Source organism: Falco cherrug, chromosome 20, assembly GCF_023634085.1.
Source record: "Falco cherrug isolate bFalChe1 chromosome 20, bFalChe1.pri, whole genome shotgun sequence".
NCBI lineage: Eukaryota > Metazoa > Chordata > Aves > Falconiformes > Falconidae > Falco > Falco cherrug.
This window is the reverse complement of record NC_073716.1, coordinates 2444679-2464039: the sequence shown is the minus strand read 5'-3', so window position 1 is coordinate 2464039 and position 19361 is coordinate 2444679. Positions and strand designations below refer to the sequence as shown.

Genomic DNA, 19361 nt, shown 5'->3' with positions numbered 1-19361 from the left:
TCCCAAGTAGAATGGGAACTTGGGGTACCCAGTGGTACTCACTACATTAATTTGGGTGCAAAAAATGTGTCCTTGGGGTGACGGGGTAGGATAAAGGCAGTGCTTGGCACAGCCTGCGGGACCCTGGGGTGTTTGAGGTGCCTTGGCTTGCACCTTCCCTGAAGCTGCTGGTGCTAGATGCATCCTGACCCTCCTGTATGGTGGGGCAAGTGCCTGGCCTTGGGGCTGGCTGCATCCATGGGGCTCTGTGGGGCCAGGCACTTGCCCCGCCGTGGGGCTGGCTGCATCCATGGGGCTCTGTGGGGCCAGGCACTTGCCCCGCCGTGGGGCTGGCTGCATCCATGGGGCTCTGTGGGGCCAGGCACTTGCCCCGCTGTGGGGCTGGCTGCATCCATGGGGCTCTGTGGGTCCAGGCACTTGCCCCGCCGTGGGGCTGGCTGCATCCATGGGGCTCTGTGGGGCCAGGCACTTGCCCCGCCGTGGGGCTGGCTGCATCCATGGGGCTCTGTGGGTCCAGGCACTTGCCCCGCCGTGGGGCTGGCTGCATCCATGGGGCTCTGTGGGGCCAGGCACTTGCCCCGCCGTGGGGCTGGCTGCATCCATGGGGCTCTGTGGGGCCAGGCACTTGCCCCACCGTGGGGCTGGCTGCATCCATGGGGCTTTGTGGGGCCAGGCTCCAGCTGATCTCTGTGCAGGCAGGAGCTGGGCAGAGGCAGAGCTGCCTGCCCAGAGCAGGGTAGAAACAAGGTGCCCCAGCAAGGGGGGGCATGGGGAAGGGACATCTGAGGGTGAACCCCCCAAGCTGCAGAGCTGGGAACATCCTGGAGCAGGGATGAAGGAGCGGGTGCAAGCGCAGGCATCGGAGCACCCTCGGCACCCGAGCAGGATGGCCTGGCAGCCCCCAGAAGGTCAGAGGATGCAGGCTGGGAAAGGAGCAACAGGCGAAGGCATAGCTCTCCCAGCCCTGAGCCTTATTCCCGTCCCCATCCCTGATTAACCCTCACTTGGCCAGGGCTGCTGGGGGGGGATCTGGGGGGGTTCCAGCTCTTGCTGAAGCCTTGGGCCACGTGCGGGGCGAGGTGCGCGCTCCCCCGAAGCAGTGTAGCCCCTTACCTTACTCCCTGGGTGCTCTCAGGGCCCTGGGTAGAGTCATTGGGTGCTGGCACCCAGGGCCAGCCCTCGGGGTCCCTCCACGACGGCTGAGCCTGCGTCCCAGGCGGTGTGCTTGGGGACACTGCGCTCCCGGGCTGACACCCCGGATCTGATGTCGGTGCCCGAGGCGGCGTTGCGGGGCCGCAGTGCCACCCACCGGCCCCAGGCAAAACACCCCCCCCCAGACACCCCTCTGCCCCAGGGCAGGAGAAGGGACCCTCCGGACAGGGTGGGTGATGGGAATGGCTGGAGGGGAGTCAGGGGAGACCTGGCCCCGCCTAGGCTCAGCTGCCCCAAATATGCAGCTGTAGGTCACGATCCATGCTAGAGATGTAGCAAACGCTTTTAAAAACCTTTTCTGCAGACTGGAGGTGATGCACAGTCCCCGCCGCAGGGGCACGTCAGCCCTGCTGCACCTGCAGCAAGCTCCTGGCGTTGCAGCCTCTGCCATGCAGCACGGATGCCACGGCTCAGAGCCCAGCAGGTCATTTAGGGTGCAGGTTTAGCACCCAAAAAGGCCCATTGACTGCTGAAAATACATGCCAAACCCAGCGCTTTTCAAAGCTTTATGGCAACCGTGACAGTCCCACCGAGCATCCCCAGCCTTGGTGCAATCTGCTGCTGCTGCCTGCCTCATGTGCCTGCTGAAACAGCATCTTCCTCGCTAATGATGGAGAGAGATGTTTATTCACCTGTGGTCTCTCCATGGCTGCAGGCAGGCATTTATTTGACAGCTGCCATGCTCCTCTGGAGGTTTCCTGGCCGGCAGTGTGCAGGATGGTGCTGGCCCGGGGGGGTTGTTTAACAGAACATTTTCTATCTCACCTCAAATCAGGTCTGGGGCTCTGTTTCTCTCTCAGCGTCCCTTTGTGAGACCAGACAGGATCTCTGGAGATCCTGCAGCCTGGAAAGGGGCCAACAAGTGGGTTTTATTTAAGGAAGGACACGTGGCTACATGGAGAAATTTCAACCCAGGAAGAGTGAGGAGCTCTGTGAGATCGAGTGGCTCGGGTCTTGGGAACATGGTGGGGCCAGGAGGTTTGGGGAAAGGGCATTTGAGGCCTCTCGCTCCTGGTGACAGCATCTGCCAAGGCAGGAGCTCAGTCCAGGGAGGGTGAAGGATGCTCGTGCGGGTGAACAGGGCCAGGCTGCAGTGTAGTGACAGCAACTCCAACCCAAAGGGGACATGGCATCCCAGCACCTCTGGGAGAGCCCGTAAGGCACTTATCTTGCACTCTTCCTCACCTTCCTCCTCCATCTCCTCTCCATGGCCATGCCCAGAGCCTGGCTGCTTCACCAGGCAGAGAAAAAGCAGATTTTTCTCCCCCCCAGGAGGTATTTCCAGGCATTCCAGTTATTGGCAGGGTTTCTACCCTCTAGCAAGCCTGGTACCAAGTTATCTGGGTTTGTAGAGCAAACCAAACCTCTGACAAAGCAATGCTAGATTTCAGAGCAAGATTTTATTGGCAAAAACCTTGTTAGTCGCCGTCAAACGAGCCCCCAGTGAAGACAGGGGAGTCCCGTTGCTTGCAAACTGTCCTGTCCCTCTGGTGTGCAGCCCCTGGGACTGCTGGCATGGCAAGGATGGTGGGACACCTTCCCCAGCGCTGAGTGCGGCTGAAGCAACAGGCACGGGAGAAAGGGAAACATTTTAGAAGCTGTGGGGGGAACTGAGTCATGAGACCATCAGGGGACTCCTGTAGAAAGCTGTGGGGTTTTGTCTGTCTCTGTGTTTGCCTCTCCCACACCCGGAATGGCTCCTGGGGGCTGTGTTTAGGCATCTTTCCATAAGGGGGACAATTTTGTAAATCAATGAAGAAGGGGAAAATAGCCAGCAGTAAATCCCTTCAGCACTGAGGCTGCTTGCATTTTCATTGCAGTGCCAAATGAAAAATGTCCCGTGTCTTTTGTGAAATGATATTTGCATTTCCAACCCAGAAAAGGCAGAGAAGCCCTCTTCCCTTTGCCTAAAACACGGACCAAACTGCAAGGAGAGCTTTGGGCAGGTAAAACACCGTCACAGGGAGCCACAAGAGCCACCAACAGCTGGACAGGCAGAGCCTTTCCCAACAGCTGTCTGCACCACCCTCTGAGGATGCCAGACCCAGAACCTACAAAATCCTTTTTATTGTGTTTCTGGGACCGTAGCCATGGAGTTGCACCACCACCACCATCCTCGAGGAGGTATTTCCCCCCAGACGCTGTCCTCATCATGCGGTGAAGTCTTGGGTGGCCAGGTTGAAGACGTTGCTCTCCATGGATGATTGCCACTTGCCCCAGTTCCTCTTGATCTCAGCCTGGACCTGAACCAACACCGCGGACTGGTGCTGGCACCCAGGGACACCTGCCAGCACCCCTCGACAAGGGATTTGGGGTGCAAGGGGGTGGGGACCCCCATGCATGTCTGCATGCCCCTGTGTGGTTGTGTGCATGCACCCTTGGGGGTAGCTGTGTGCCCTCGTGTGGCTGTGGTGCCCAGGGGATTGGTTTTGGGGGGGGGGACACTCACCTCCCCGTTCAGGAAGCAGTACAGCAGAGCCACTAGGAACCCCTGAAAAGGACAGAAAGAGCAAGTTTCACCCAAAGAAAGAGGCTGGACCCCTCTGTGCTCATCTGCTGCCTGCATTTAGCATCCTCCCACACCTCTCGCCCCATCCCATGGGCAGTAGGGCAGCAGTGCAAGTTTGCAAGTTGTTCACTGGACTACAACCCTTGTGCTTTGTCCCTAGTGGTTGAGGGGGGTGTCTGGGACACAGTCCCCTCCCTACAGAGTGCAAAGCCCCAGCAGCACATCCCAGGGGCTCCTGGTGTGATCTTGGGGTGGGATGCGATGGGTACGTGAGGACTCTGCCTACACCTCTCCCCCAGTTTGCACCTGGTAGGAGCCGAGGACCAGCTCGAAGTACAGCCGGGCATCCACACCGATGTGCTCAGGGAAGAGTGCGAACACCACGTAGTGTACCCCGAAGAGAGGGATGAGGAGCAGCGTGGACTTCGTCAGCCTCCTGCAGAGAGTGGTGTCATGAGTGGGGGTCTGGGTGCAAACGATGGTCCTGCTGCCCCATGAGACGAGATTTTCCCAAGAGCTTGGTCTTAACCCAAAACAGGTTTTCCATGAAAGGCAGGTCTTGGAGGCTCCAAGGATGGTCCTTCTCAGTGCAGCTCCAGGGAGGGGTCCCTGCTGCCCTGGGTCCCTCCAGAAACCCGAGTGAGGAGAGCTCCCCTTGCCCGAGTTAGCTCTTACATGTACTGCTGCTTGTAGTTTTTGCTAATGTCTGGGGACCGGATCTTCTGTGCTAACATCCTGGTGACGTTGAGGAAGATGAGGAAGTTCACCTGCCATGGGAAGGCAGGTGTCAGGCTCTGCACAGACCCCTGGTTGTGTCCCCCAGCCCTGGGGTGCTCAGGGGACATACTCACAAATATGGCCAGGAGGATAGGAGCCTTGATCACCCACCAGTACAGACTGGTGTAGTCATCCCAGCACCTACGGGAGAGGAGAAATGGCTCCTGCCACCCACTTGCACCCTTTTAGCCCAGGCCTTGACCTGCCACCCTCCCCAGCCCCCTGCCCCAGTTGCACAGCACCTCTTGCAACGGGGCCCCACTGTAGCATGGGCCCCACCAGAAAATAGAAATAGCATTAAAATAAAGTGCTGCCCCAGTTCTCCCCTCCTGAATCTCCTATGAAACAGGTTCATCCCCTGGGACTTGCATGGGGGACACATGGCCAAGCTGGCCTGGAGAAAGAAGAGAGGTGGCTGCTCTTACCCATGGTTGTCGTACTGCAGCCTGGTGACCACCCACACGCAGACTGTCAGCATGGGGACACCTGCAAGGACAGGACCCAGGCAGGGATGCAAAGTCACCCTAGGGCTCAGGGGAGCCCCTGCACCTCCCCTCCATCTCTTGCCCCCCAAAACACGTGTCTAGGTCAGGTCTGGGGCCCTGGAGGTGGCAGGAAGGTACAGTCTTTCCCCCTTCTCTGGGGTTTAAAAGGAGATGGTGCTGACTGATGGTGACGTGTCTGCTTGTGTGTCACCTCCTGGTCACCCTCCTGCCCAGCTGTGTGCTCTTACACCTAACCTGGGCACCTGGGATGGACATTTCCAGCCCTGGATGGGTGTGGGAAGAAGGAAAGATCTGCCTCTGTCCCATCCTGACCACATTCAGGATGGATTGGCAGCAGACGCTGCTGCAAAGGCTCTTTGGTCAGCAGTGGCAAGAATTTTCTCCTTTGAGGGACTTTGCACACATGCCATGAGGGCAAGGATCATGCTGCCAACCAGTGCCAGGGGCTGGCAGGAGCTGATGGGTGCCCCACAGAGCACAAGGCCATGCAGAGAGATGCTGGGGTGGGGGTCAGGCTGAGAGCAGCCACGGGGACCATTGTGCCTGTGGATGTCAGAGCGGGTGATCCCCAAAAGCGGTGCCTACCCCTGGTCTGTGTCAATGGAACCTTGCTGGAGGGAATCATGTGCTGGGGCCCGCACTCACCCCAGCCGATGAGGATGTACCACAAGATGTACCTCCTGTCAGAGGTGAAGGTGAGCAGCAGCAGGGTCTGCAGGTACATGCCTTCCACCAGCAGCCAGTAGAAGTTGGCCAAGACCGAGTACTGGAAGAAGGCGATGGCTACTTTGCAGTTCACCTGGGAGGAAAAGGAAGGGGAAGGCTCAGGAGTGCTGGCTGGCATCAGACCCTGTCTTGGGGGCACGGGGGATGGTCACCTTCCCCATCCACGCATTCGAGGAGACCTGTGATGGCCTTTCATTGCAGCCCCAGGTGTGCTGCACTGGTCCCACACGTCACCTGCAGCATTTTTTGCTGGGCTTCCACGACGTGGGTGGACGACCACCAGCTGTTATTGTAAGTTCTTTAGAAACCCGTGTCTGTGGTGCCCATAGTGTCATATCTGGGCTGCACGCAGAGGTTTCTGAGTCTACTGACACCCCCAAATCTGCGCATCCAGCGGTGTGAGCTCTGTTTGCATGTACGTGGTGCTGCTGGGTTGTGCAGAGGTTTAGCCCTGCTGGGAGACTGTCTGAGAGCAGGGAGAGCTCTGAGGGCAGCACATGTCCTCTGCAGACAGTGCCCATGCAGAAATGTTGTTGTGAACCTCCTGAAGTCCACCCAAGCCAGCCTTTCCTCCCCAGGTTCAGCCTCCCTCTCTCTCTCCTCTTTGCCGTGCTAAATCCACGGCAAATCCACCTAGCCCATCCCCCCGATCAGCATGTGGTGCCCTCTCCTGCACCATGCCCAGGCTGGGACTCCATGACTTACTGTTGACATTGTGCAGTGGTCAATGGACTCGTCTGAGAAGAGGACGGCGTCCTTGATGAACACGGCGGCCCCACGCAGTATGAAGGAGGTGAAGAAGTGGATGTGGATAGAGTTCCTGGTGCAATGCAGCTTCCTATGGGAGGAAGAGATGCGCTGTGCCCCGGCAGGAGCAGAGAGAGCAGACAGGCAGAGAAGTTTCTCCTTTAGGAGCCGCTTCCCTGGCTAGACCCCAGCCCAAGGGACCATATGTTGGCGGTGGTCAAGCCCAAAGCCCTGGAGAAGGTTTTCCTGCTCTGAAATCATGAAGGACAGGGCTGTGCTGTGCTCGAGGTGGCTGCCCAGGGACAAGGTGTGCTGGGGAACATCCTCCAACCACCTGCGGAGAGCATCATTCTGCAGCACAGTGAGGTCTGCGAAAACAAAGCTTGAAAGGGCAACCTGAGGGTCTCAGGTCTGTGTGTCAGCAGGGAAGGACAACGATGCAGTTCGTCTCATACCTCCCTGGTTATCCGTGTTGGCAGGGACAGAGCCTGGCTGCTCCGAGGGGAGGAAGCCTGAGAGCAACCATCCTCTGCTGATCATTTCCCTGCCTTCCTCCAGCTGCAGCCCACGGAGCAGCCAGCACTGAGCCCTACCTGAAGCAGAGGAAGATGCCAATGGCCAGGAAGAGGGCTGCCAGGGACGTGGAGTAGCCGCAGGTGTAAAGAACTTTCATGGTGACAAAATAGCTTTTCTGGAAAGGAAAACACCAGTGGAGTGAAGGCAGCATGGGCTGGGAGGTGCTGGTCTGTGATGGGCAGGGAGGTGGCAGGGTGATGGCCCCAGCTCTTTCCCAGGCTGGGCTTGTTCCCAGCCAAGCTCGGATCCCTCCAGGTAGCCCAGCATAAGGAATAAGGGCAACAAGATGTCCCCAAGAGCATCTTCATGTTTCATTGCCCAGTGGCGTGGATCAGCGTGGGGTAGGGTGATTCTAGGGAGGTGCCCATGGCTCCGGGGACCCACTTGCCTTGGCCTCCGTGTTGTTATCACTGCCGATGGCCTCCAGCTCACAGGCATTGTGGTAGGGAGGGCTGGGGAAGCTCCATCCTGACTCAGTGCAGTTCCTCCGGATCAGCGCTGCAGCAACAATAAGGGACCTCACGAGAGCCATGGGCATCACCTCTGCATCAGCACCCCCAAGGTGTCCAGTCTGGGGATGGTACCCTGTTCTCCGGGATGGAGCCTCAATCCCAGAACCAGCATCCCAGCTGTGACAGCAGCATGGTACCTGAATGGCCTGGCTGCCCCATCCCTCCCATCCAGGTGACATCTCTGCCCTCCGGTGCTGTGCCTGCAGGTGCCAGGGCACCTTAGGGCAGGATGTAACCATGAATCCTCACCATGGGAGGCAACTAAGGCTAAAAAGGGGCTTTTACATCCTGTGAGGGCTTCATCAAGCCTCTCCTGAGTTGTTTCTGTCCTAAAGCAAAACATTTACCAACCCTCCATCGCCTTTTCAATTATGCCCAGCTGAGGATGTGCTCAGATGCCACGGGGACTGGTTGGGTGCTCTCCTTCACACTCCGCTGCCTCCAAGATGGATGGAGGCAGCAGCTCCCCCAGCAGCGGTGCAGCCCCAGGGGAGTACCTGGTCTTGAAATAATCATGATTTTATGCTGCATTTTTTATCTGCATGGCTTGGAGCACTACTGAGCAGGTCAGGAGCATTAGGCTGGTGTGTGGGTAGGGAAAGGAAGGCACTGACCAGCTGGGGGACTGTCCTGGTGTCACCCAGTTGGAGGATGAGGTCCCCACGTGCAGTACCCACAGGGGATGCTTGGTACTGGGTGATGAAAGGGTTTGGGGACTTTCCTGGTGTGGCAACACTCTACATCTCTGCTTTTGTCCGTCACCTGCTTGGATTGCAATATATGCCAAGCTTTTGGATGGGGCAGGAGCTGTGGGACCAGAGGGGAAGCGCTGGGGTGGCACGAGGATCCCGGGCAGGCAGGGGTGGGTGCAGCTTAGCCCTCAGACCCAGGGGATCCGTGGTCTGGGCTGGATTGGGAACACTGCACCTTTGGACTTCTTGAAGATGTGGAGGATGTCAGGGCAGGCGACAGCTCGGGACTGGCCCACGGGCACAGCTGACCAGCAGCTCACTCCATCCCACTCAGTCAGGCAGCCTGGGGAGGGATGGGACGGTTAGTGCCGCCGGGAAGGGACGTGCCAGGGGGACACACACAGCCCCCCATCCCCAGACACAGCCCACAGCAGGCACGGCTGCGCGAATGTAACGGGAGAGCAGAGAGCAGCCAGCCCAGCCGTCACCCGATCTACAGGGCCACGCTGTACCTCCTCAGGAATTAGGAGCATCCTGGCTCCAGTTCTGGGAACAACCTCCCCCAGTGCCCAGATCTCCTTTTAGCCCTCGGCAAGACGGGACTTGGTATTTCCTGGGGCTACATCAGACCCAGAGCTCCTGCGGGGACACCATGGGGGAAGAGGGTGCTGGAAGGGCTGGGACTTTCCTGGTGGCATCTAAAATAGTGCAGGTTTGTGCTGGGTGTCTGCACCCAGCAGCCATGGTGGCTGAGCTCTAGGCGTCTCTCCAGCCTGAAGGAGGATGGGAGAAAGCACTGCAAGACTTGCTGGAAAGCAGTTAGCTTAAACATCTTTTGCTTTTTTCTAGCACTAAGTCCATCTTTAAATGACTCTCTAATTGCCTTGGAAATGAGCACGGCCAAGCAGACGCGGGGCCTTGGAGAATCAGTGCTGCGCTATACCAAGATGAGACATATACATCACACTTCCCGGACAGCTCTCCTCCTTGCACACGTACGTTATTAACCTTGCAGATATACATTATTAACCTCGAGCCACATCTATTCCCAGCTGGAGAATGTGGACGCAGACAAATCTAATTGGTTTTCTCTGATTTTCAGTAAAGTGTTCTCTATGTATCTGGCCAGGTTTGGAGGGATTTGCAGGACTGTCATTGCCACCTCAGGGTATGTCTTGATTTTTGCTCTGGAGGATAGCTGAGCCGAGCACGGCACCTGGGAACATCACTGAGAGCCAGTTGCTTCATTTTTTGGGGTCTGAGCAAAACACCTGGCTGTGGCTGAATAGCAGAGCAGTCCTGCTGTATAAATGCATCTCTTGCTGTATGGACAAGCTCTTCCAGCACGGTGAGAGCTGCAGGACCACCTGACCAGGAGCCAGAGGAGCAGCCCATGCCACAGGGGTTGAGCTGGGATTCATGCAGCTCTGCAGTGCATTCCCAGGGAATAAAGTCACCCCTCCACTTGGATGGGGAGAAAAGGTTTAAGTCCCCTTTCCCACTCTGCTTCCCTCGAAAAACCTCACATTTCTTAGAGCTGCGCAAAACTCGAATAACTCTCCCATGGAGAAGAGGTGATGGAGGCAACTTCTGGGGTGGACAGGGGGAAAAAAACATGATCAAGGGAACTGGCAGTGTGCCTCACTGCCCACCTCGCAGGCAGAAGCTGTGCCTTCAGTGTCCCCACACTGTTGATCCCAAGGGGCTGCCACTTCCCCACGATGTCCCCTGTCCCTGGGCTCCCAGCTGGTGTAGTCTGGTAGCCCGAGGTGTTTGGTTGGGATAGACCCAAAGTGACCTGCTTTATTCCCATTTTCCCAGTAGAGGGCTGAAATATCCCTGGATCAACATTATCCTCAGGATGTTCTCCTTGATGTGGCCAAAAAAGAGCATTCTGTCCCTCAAAATGCTGTTTGATGGGAAGCTGCTCAGCGTTTCTACTGGTTGATCATACAGAGACCTGCCAGGGCTACCTCCTTATTTCTTGCTGCCCTAACTGGTATCTGGACTCCTCCAAAAGTGATCATTCCAGCTTCACCAGCAGGTTATTTCTTCCCACCTGTTTCAGAGCAGTAAATGTTGTGAGCACAGGAGCAGACTGAAGTGAACGCACCGCAGCTGTGATCTCTAACCAGTTTTGGGGCCCCATGGCAGGTTCCCCAGTGGGATGCTGAAGCCTGAGGTCCCTGTCCTGTTCCTTTATGCTATATTGCCACCACCCAGGGCATCTGAGCCTTCCCCCCAAGCTGTCATGCTCTCCACGGGATGCTCCCCACGCTGGCACAAGCAAGTAAGGGGGAAGGGATAAATCCAGTTCAGGTGGGCAGCGGAGGCAGCAGTCAGGCAGGAAACCTGAGATTAAATACTGATTTTAATTCTGCATTCATTCTTCTTGGTTGTTTTCCTACAGTGAGATTCCTCCCCCCTGGCTGGCATGATCTAGGCTGCAAAATGGACCTTTTCCAATCAACTCGGCTTTTCTCTGCTGAGCTGGATGATACGTTATATCTCTGCACAGTTACTTAAGCAATTATGCACCTTAACATGCATTTATTGAGATGCTTAATTTTTACATTTGTATTAGATGAAACCCATTGAATGACGCATTTCTTATTCACTAGGTGATAATTTTTACCCAGAATTTGAGCCAAGCTGCTTTTGGATGGAAATTGAAATGCAATTACAAAAAAAATGGACAAAAGCAGCACTTCAAAACTATTTTTCTATTAGTTAATTGGTTTAAAAGTCCTGGATATGTAAAAATTAAGTTGCTCAGAACATGTTTAGCATTAAAACTAACTGAATTAGGAAAGCAAGAAGGCACAAAGTGGTGAAAAGTACCAAGCAAATACACTTGTGCTGATGGCCAGGGCTCTGCATCACCCATGCCCACAGCCCTGCCTGGCCCCAGAGCATCAGTGCAGGGAGGACAGGAGTGGGGCAGGGGGCATGGACCACACCATCATTGCCCAGTGCCATAAATCTGGGGGGACTCAGCCCCTGCAGTTGTTTGCATCCCTCAGCCCACCCACAGCCCCTGGCTGCAACCTCAGCCCCCATCTCTCCCTGCAGCAGCACTTTTCAGGGCTTCCCAGGGATGCTCCTTAGCCTTTGCCTTGGCTCTGCTCTCCATATTCCTGAAAGTACCTGCTTTTCTGAATCCATGTGCACTCTGCAACCCCCCTACCATGGTTCATCCCCCAAAGACCCCCTTAGCAAATCCACCCCCCACCCCACCCCCCCCCTGCTCCTGAGGGAGATTAACTCCATGCAGGGCAGGCAGCTCACACTCACCCTGCTGCCTGGGGGGTCCAGACGGGGCTGGTGTTTGGCTTTCGCTCCTGATAATCTCCAGACATTCAGCTTCTTGCTCTTGGAAATAGAGGACGATGGAGCAGTCGGGGTGTGTTGCCTGCACCTTGGGAGTGGGGAAAGGGCAGACAGTAGGATGCCGAGCATTGAAAGACCCGAGCAGGCAGGGTACCAGCCAATATTCACTATTTCTGCAGCAGCCAGCCACAGGAGACCGTATCTATGTAACCCTATGCTGGACCCTGACATTTCCTTAGCTTTCTACTGTTTGCCTTGTAAACACCATAAAGAACCACTTCAATTATTTCTAATTCCCTCTGAAAGCATGTGATGCTTAAGGGCACAGCTCCTCCAAGATGCAAGTGCCAAGCAGAGGAGCTGAGCTTAAAGACCGAGGGGCTGACCCCATCAGAGAGGCAGAGGCGCGCACTTTCAAAGCCTGAACAAGGAAACCAAGTAATTAGAGATTTTTAAAAAACACCTATTTGGGCATGTCTAATCCTTCCCTTGATGGCTGGATTTTGCTCACATTCAGGCTGGTGTATTTTAAGTGGAGGCACTGACAACAGCTGTCAATTCGCCCAGCTCTTTGGGGAGATACTATGAAACGGGCACGCTGACCTCCTGAAGGTTTTTGGGTTCGCTAGCAGAAGTGCTGAGATACCAAGGAGTACGCCCTGACCCCACAGCTCCCAAAAATGCAAGGGATGTGGTGGCTCAGTGCCCTGGGATGGGGCTGCCTGGGAATCCCCACTTTGGGGGTTTGCCCCCTTGGCTTCCAACTGGAGAGCTGGGAGACTGAGGCTGAACCGAGAGCAGGCATGCCCATGCCCATGCCCATGGGGGGATGCGGTGGGGGCTGCAGCATCCAGATACAGGACATGTCAAGGGCAGGGTTTTTGGGCCAAGACATGGGATTGGGTTGGTGATGGGTTTAGGTGTGCGGACAGAGATATCAAAGCTGGAGAAATAAAGGGATGAGGGTGGGCAAGAGGACCCAAGGACTGGAGGGAAGTGTGGGTCATTAAAGCATCACTTGGCTGAGTCTTGTCCTTTCCTGCCCTCCAGCTCCTTTCCTGCTCCTCCAGCCCTGCCTGCTTTCCCTGCTCATTCCCCTTTTCCTCTTTCTTTCTTTCTATTTCTTTCTTTCTTTCTTTCTTTTTCTTTCTTTCTTTCTTTCTTTCTTTTTCTTTCTTTCTTTCTTTTCTTTCTTTTTCTCTCTGTCTCTCTCTCTTTCTTTTTCTCTCTGTCTCTCTCTCTTTCTTTCTCTTTTTCTTTCTTTCTTTCTTTCTTTTTCTTTCTTTCTTTCTTTTTCTGTTCCTTCCTTCCTGTCATTCCCCTTCCCCTTCCCCCTTTTTCCTTTCAGATTTCCTTTTTCCCCTTCTTTTCCCTTTCCTTTTCCCATTCCTTTCCCCCATTCCCTTTCTTTTCCTTTTCTTTTCCTCTCCGTTATCCAAACCTTCTATGTTTGCTAAAGAACTTGCAGAGTGAAACAGTGCTGGGAGAAATCCTGAAGGCATCCAGAAGACCGCCGAGCCAGAGCCCACTCCCACCGGAGCCCCCTCCCACCGGAGCCGCTCGCGAGGGACCACCGAGGCGGTGTGACGGTGTCATCAGTTGAGGATGCTTTGCCAACGTGGCTGCCAGGCTCGCTGCACACCGCTCCGGCAGCACACCACGCCGTGTCCCCCCATTCCAGTGGGGGCTCGGAGCCAGCCACCCCCATGGCTCCGCCTGGGATGGGGAGCACCCCACGTGTGGTCCTTGCCCCCTGCACCCCCCAGCCACCGTAACCTCTGGGTGCTCCCCCAGGTCTCTGGGGCCTGGGCACCTTCGAGGTGTGGGGGATGATGTCAGCAAAGCCGGCGCCAGGACCAACGTGAGGACAGAGGGGACAGTCCCCGAGGCAGGGCAGAGCAGGGATCCCCCCCCCCCCCCCCCCCTCGGGGATGGCCTGGAGCATCCCCCAGAGCTGACCCCGCGGGGGTTTGCCTGCCCTGGCTGCCCGAGCGGTGGTCCCAGCCCTGGGGAGTGCAGGGGGTCCTGGCATCGCCCACACCGCTCGGACAGCACGAGGGATGGGGACAGGGATGGCGAAGTGCCCCGAGCCCTGCCCAGCCCGTCCCCGGGGCTGGCCGGACCCTGCGGTGGCTGTCGCAGGCAGGGGACCACCGCCCCCGCTGCCCACCCTGTCCCCCCGCCCCCGCCCCCGTCCCCGGGGACACTTACCCGGAGCATCGGGAGTGCGAGCAGCAGGACCGGCAGCATGCAGGTGCCGGGGGGCTGCCATGGGCCCCCCATAGCTGGAGCCAGCCCCGTGCTGCCCTATCCACGGGTGGTCGGGTCAGTCCCCGAGGGGCCAGGGACACCCCAGCTCCCCCTGCATGGCCCTGCGGTGGGGGGGGGGCCGCACCAGGACCCCGGCTCCAAAGGGGCGACCCAGCACCCACCTCCCCTTGACCCCTTCCCAGCCCCGTCCTCCTCCCGGACCCTTTCCTGCAGCGGGTGCTCAGTCCCGTTCGGGTGGTCCTGCCCGGCCGTGACCCCCTCCCCCCGCCTCGCTGTCCCCGCCCGGTGCCAATGGGCTCCGGCTCTGTGCGAGACTGAATGTCTCAGCCCCTGGATCTGGTAATATAGCAGGCTCCACCCCCCGCCCCCCCTTCCCCAAGCTGGGGGCTGGATGTGAGGAGCAGCACGGGAGGGGGACGACCCCCCCACCTGGCACTGCCCAGTCTGGCCACCCCCAGCCCCCAGCAACCCCCTAAACCTGCTCTGGGCAGGATCTGGGACCCCTCGGGTGGGCCCAGGGGGATGCCCAGGGGGGCCCGGAGCCCTCTCGCCTGCTCCTTGGATGCTGCTGAGCTGGGAAACTGCTGGCTAAAGGCTGTGGGAGATGGGGATGCCGCCGGGATGGGGTGCAGGGGGCACGCCAAGGGTCATGCTGCTCCCTGGTCAGCTCCAGGTGGCATCTGGGAACTAGAGGAAGGTAGAGAGCTCAAAGGAGATGTTGCGATGCTGGGATTGTGCATCCACACATTTACAAACACATGCCCTGACATGTGTGTGCATGGCTGGACACAGGCATGCACATAGGCTGGGGGCAGTGATGCTCCTTCAAGCCCTGCCTGCACAGGAAGCTCTGCTGGCCCCAGTATGGCAGGCAGCACTGCCCAACCCCATCTGCATCCGCAACTACATCCCCACCCCCATCCCCATCAGCATCCCCATCCCCATCCCAACCTCCATCTCCATCCCCATCCCAATCCCCATCCCCATCCTCATCTCCATTCCCCACCCCATCCCCATCCCCATCTGCATCCCCATAACCCCCCTGCATCTGCATCTGCATCCCCATCCCCATCCCCATCTGCATCCCCACCACCATCCTCATCCCCACCTGCACCTGCATCCCCATTCCCATCCGCATCCCCATCCCCACCTGCATCTGCATCTGCATCTGCATCTGCATCTGCATCCCCATCCCCATCCCCATCCCCATCTGCGTCCTGCCTGCTCTCCTGCCTCTCCTGTCTGCCACACCCCAGACCCTCTCTCCAAAACGCACCCCCCCGCCCAGAAAGGCCCGGGACGGGCACTGGGTGTCTGGCAGGCAGCTTGCAGCTCTGCAAAATAACCTGAACTCTGCCCTGGCCAAGGGTTTTGGTTTTGGCTGAGCTTGTGATTTTGGTGGTTTAGTTCTACCAGGATGCTGGGTGCCGGTACCAAAGCAGAGCAGGGCAGAAGGGGTGCTGGTGGACCCCAGGGAACTGGAGCAGCCCGTGATGGGGACACAACTCCTTGAGCACAAAGCATCCAGCACAGCATCGCTCCCAGCTGTGCCCAGGGATGGGGCTGCCCTCAGAGCCAACTATGGACCCCAGGCCATCACCTGGGGTCTTCTCCATATATATATATATAAAAATATATGTAAACACACATAATTATTCCTGCTAGAAAGCCCCAGCCCCTTTAGCAAGGGGAATTTGGGCCTGAATTTCTCCATTTTGATGCTTTCAGTGACAAAGCAGGAGGGGTGAAGGCAGGCGGGGGAAACCCAAGAGTACACAAAGGGCAGCTGTGATAATTTCTTAAGATCAAAGATCCAGCCTTGTGCCCCTGGACCACCCTGGTCCCTCCTCACCGAGACATCTCAGGTGTGGGCAATGGGGAAAGCAGGGACAGAAGATGTCCCCAGGGGCCCTTGCGGAAGGGTAAAGGGCTGGGAGAGGCTGCCTTGCACTTTGTGCTGGGGTGGGAGAAGGGTGAACCATTTCTGTTGCCAGTTTTAGTAATTCTACATCAATATGATTTCTTAACGAGGCAGCAGATCACATTAGCTGCTCCTTCCATAACTTCTCATGAGATACGAAGCCAATGAATGAACTGCTGCTGTTGCTCTGCCATTCAAAGACCTCAATAAGAATTGCTACCTAAAAAAATACCCCTAAAAAAAAGAAAAACTCAGTGAAAGAACTAGGTCCTTAATATTTAAAAACACTTGATTGACATCATTAGGAATGACCAACGCTGCTTTCAGAGGTGCAGACCGGCAAAGGCTGAGCCCGTGGTTATGTTAACACAAAAGGCTGCCGAGACCCGGCCAGACTCATTACCATCTAATAGTTTCCGCTGAAATGCAAACACCCAATCTTAATCATTTAATTTTCCAACAGCATATAAACACACAGTGGGAGGGTGTCTTAGACACTGCTAAAACCAAATAAAACCATACCCGGTGCAAATAACCCTGTGCCCGAGCCAGCTGCATCGCTCTACTGGCAGCTCCGGCTGCTGCTGGTCGAGGTGGGGGACAGAGGAGGGGGGGAATGGGGACAAGGTCTGGTTTTGGGGTGGCGGTGGCCCAGAGCTGCCCAACAAGTCCCAACAAGGCCAGTTTATTTGGTGCCATCTGGTGGCAAATTGACCCCAGCTGGAGGAGCCCAGTTTCGGAGGTGGCCAGTCTGGTCTCACCCGGGTGAGGTTTGCCAAGTGCCGCATCACCGGAGGATGCGCGGTGCTCGTCCCCTCCCCAGCAAAGCACCCTGTGTCACAGGGGGTGTGATGGGGAGCAGTGGGGACCCCTCAGGTGATGCCCAACCACCTCCACCTTCCTGAGCTGGTCCTGCCCTTCCTCCAGTGAGGATGAGCTGGGACAGACAATGGTGGCTTGACCCCCTGTCTGTCACCAGGTGACCTGCCCAGCCCTGCTGGCATCAGGGCCACTGCTCTCTTTTGCAATAGCAAGTGGAAAACAAATGAGGTCAAACTGGCCTCACTGCAAATCCTGGCCAGACCAGGACCCTCCAGCCCCTCTGGGCTCCCCACCTGGACCAGCACACCGCTATGCGATGGTGACAGCGATGGGGACGGTGGTGGCTGGCTGGAGGGCACAGGATGGGAGGATTTGCCTTGGGCACACCGCTGTGGTGTGGCAGCACAGGCATGCACGGCCGTGGGTGGTGGGGAACAGTAACCGTGGGGCTCCATGACTGTGGCAAAGTCCCGGGGAAGCTCCCCGGAGGCTGCCCTCCAGCCACGGGCACTCCCATTAATCCAGTGCCAGCACTGGGATTGCTGCTGGTGCGCGTCGGTAATTACAAATGACTCAGCCGTTTCCAAAGCAAATGAAGTCATTCGCAGTAATCTTCCTGCAAGTGGCAAACGCTCATTTACCAAGGGCTGGAAATTACTAATTGTGTTGCTTCCATCCCACCTGACAGCAAAGAAGCAGGGTGTCCCCAGCCATCACCAACCATTTCTGGCTTCATTTCAGGCTGTGGAAGGAAACGGCCTGCACAGGGTGGCTCAGACTACGAGGAGACCACGATGGCTGGATGATGCCTCGGGGGAGATGGGGCTCAAAGCACCAGCACTGTGAGAATTCCTGCAAGGGGAAAGTGGGCATTGTTTTTGTAATTAGCTTTCAAAATTAGATGCTTTCACCCACTCGAGTTCCTGGACCCACAGAGCATCCCCGAGAGGTGCGTGCTGTGTGTGACAGCGTGATGGAGCACAGGGGACGGTGGCTGCCGAGCTGCCATTCCATATCCAGGGTTTGTCTTCATGTGCAATACAAACTGGTTTTTAGACTGGTTTTTTATACCCCTTAGGAGCCAGCAGTGATTATGGGGGGATGCATTGCCTCAGCTGTGCTTACTTCATCTTCCACGAGTCTTAGGCAAGGTTGCTGCCTCCTGCCTGTGTTTCCTCATTTTGGGAATCTCTCTGGCTCAAATTTGTCTTCAGGGAAGCAGGATGGCATAAGGGGTGTGCTGTCATCTCACTGCCCTCCCCCTGTTATCAGAAGGCAGCTCGGGGAGTCATTGCTGCTGGGTCATATCAACGCACGGCTCGTCCCGGCTTGATGCATCACCATCCCGGTGTTCCCGGTCTGACGGCTGCCGATCACGCCCCGGCTGCTCCTGCTCTGCTGCTCAGCTAATTTGCCAAAGTTTGTTGATGCTAAGCATTCATTGCTTGCATTGAAAGCAGAGACCCGTGCAGTGAGAGCATCGCGTGCCTCCGAGGGGCTGCATCACGTTCCTGCTCCAGATGTCTGGTGCAGCATCACCCCCTGCTCCCAGCTTGTGCTGCGGGTCTGCTTGCACCAACATGGTGCAGGCGTTGGGTTCATGTCCAAGGTGGTGGCAGAGGGTGTCTGTCCCTCCTGGTCCCCAGGGGACCGACCTTGTTTCATGACCGCTGCCTTGGTCGTGACCATGATCCAAAACACAGCTTCTGGTGGAGCCCACCTCTGGCTAACCAGAGGATGGGGACGAGTTCCTGGCCTTTGAGTTTGAATGAGGATAAAAATTTAGGTGAGGGTTTCCAGAACAAGAAGTTCCATAGTTACAGTTAAAAGTGGGGCTGAAGAGCTTCCAAAGTGAGGGTTGCTAGTAAAATTGTCTGCTGAACATCCTCAGGGTGTCTCTTGGCACACATCTCAGTCTGGGGTTTGGTTTGGCAAGGTGGCTCTTACTGGGGACAGCGGGGTCCATCCCCAGCAGAACTTTATAATCTCCCTGTTCCCTCCTGGGCCCTGGTTTTCTGTGATGCAGATGTGGGTGGCTTATCACCATCCATGCCATGACATGGAGCAACTGGTCCTGGGCTGTCACCTCTCCCCAGTGTAGTTGAGTCGGCTGATGAGGGTCCTCACCCCACCTTGGTGAGGTCCTTGGTGAGAAGAGGTGGTATGTCCAGCTGGAGGGTCACTTCTGCCTGTGGGAGGTGTCTCTGGGAAGCCTCTGGGAAGGTGTCCTGGGCACAGCACAGCCACGGCTGCCTTTCTCCGTCCCCATCCCACGTGCCTCAACACTTGCATTTCCCTGTGCCCAGACCGTGTTTGCTGCCCAGCGCTTACGATGCCGCTCAGCATCTGTGCATCACCCGGCAGTCGATCCTCCCTCAACCCACAGGGCCAGGAGGGGTCTGGGCAGGGATTAGGGATCTGCAGCCCTAGTGCAGTGGGGCTGTGCTTTGAAGAAGATGGAGCCGGGCTGACATGCACAGGTGGGTGCGTGGTACCCGTGTCTCCTGGTTCCTCTCTCTCACTCATGCCCAGACCTTCTCTCTGCCTGACAGACGTGCTGGGGGGCTTAAAAAGGGACATGCCATGGGGACAGACTGCAGCCAAGCACAGCCCTGCCCATAGCTGAGCCTGTGCCCTGTCCTGCTACGCTGCATGAGATGCATCAAGGCTGTGGGTTGTGCTGGTTTGTGCCTGGTTTGACTCAAGAAATTTTCCCTGGTTTTATGTGAACTCATGCTAAAACACTCCTAAATTCCCTTC

At 56.7% G+C, this 19361-nt stretch overlaps 1 protein-coding gene across 1 annotated transcript; it reads right to left on the bottom strand.

Moving 5' to 3' along the window:
• Nucleotides 1-2650: 2650 nt before the first annotated feature.
• LOC102059799 (vasoactive intestinal polypeptide receptor 1-like) lies at nt 2651-13882 on the bottom strand. The gene is made up of 13 exons (XM_055697564.1): nt 13799-13882; nt 11552-11675; nt 8493-8600; nt 7442-7551; nt 7071-7168; nt 6436-6568; nt 5650-5803; nt 4924-4984; nt 4573-4639; nt 4397-4488; nt 4028-4157; nt 3662-3703; nt 2651-3455 (listed from the first exon to the last, which is right to left on the bottom strand). Exons 1-13 carry the CDS (start codon nt 13868-13870, stop codon nt 3363-3365), a joined length of 1284 nt encoding a protein of 427 aa, XP_055553539.1. The 5' UTR covers nt 13871-13882; the 3' UTR covers nt 2651-3362.
• Between the last annotated feature and the right edge of the window lie 5479 nt (nt 13883-19361).

What these genes read in the sequence shown, in the direction of transcription:
- LOC102059799 (XM_055697564.1), bottom strand. Translation starts at nt 13,870, where the DNA reads ATGGGGGGCCCATGGCAGCCCCCCGGCACCTGCATGCTGCCGGTCCTG. An exon ending in ATAACAACACGGAGGCCAAG is followed by an intron (nt 7,169 to 7,441) that starts GCAAGTGGGTCC and finishes TTTCCTTTCCAG; the next exon opens with AAAAGCTATTTTGTCACCAT. An exon ending in CTGCAGTACGACAACCATGG is followed by an intron (nt 4,640 to 4,923) that starts GTAAGAGCAGCC and finishes CCTCTCCCGTAG; the next exon opens with GTGCTGGGATGACTACACCA.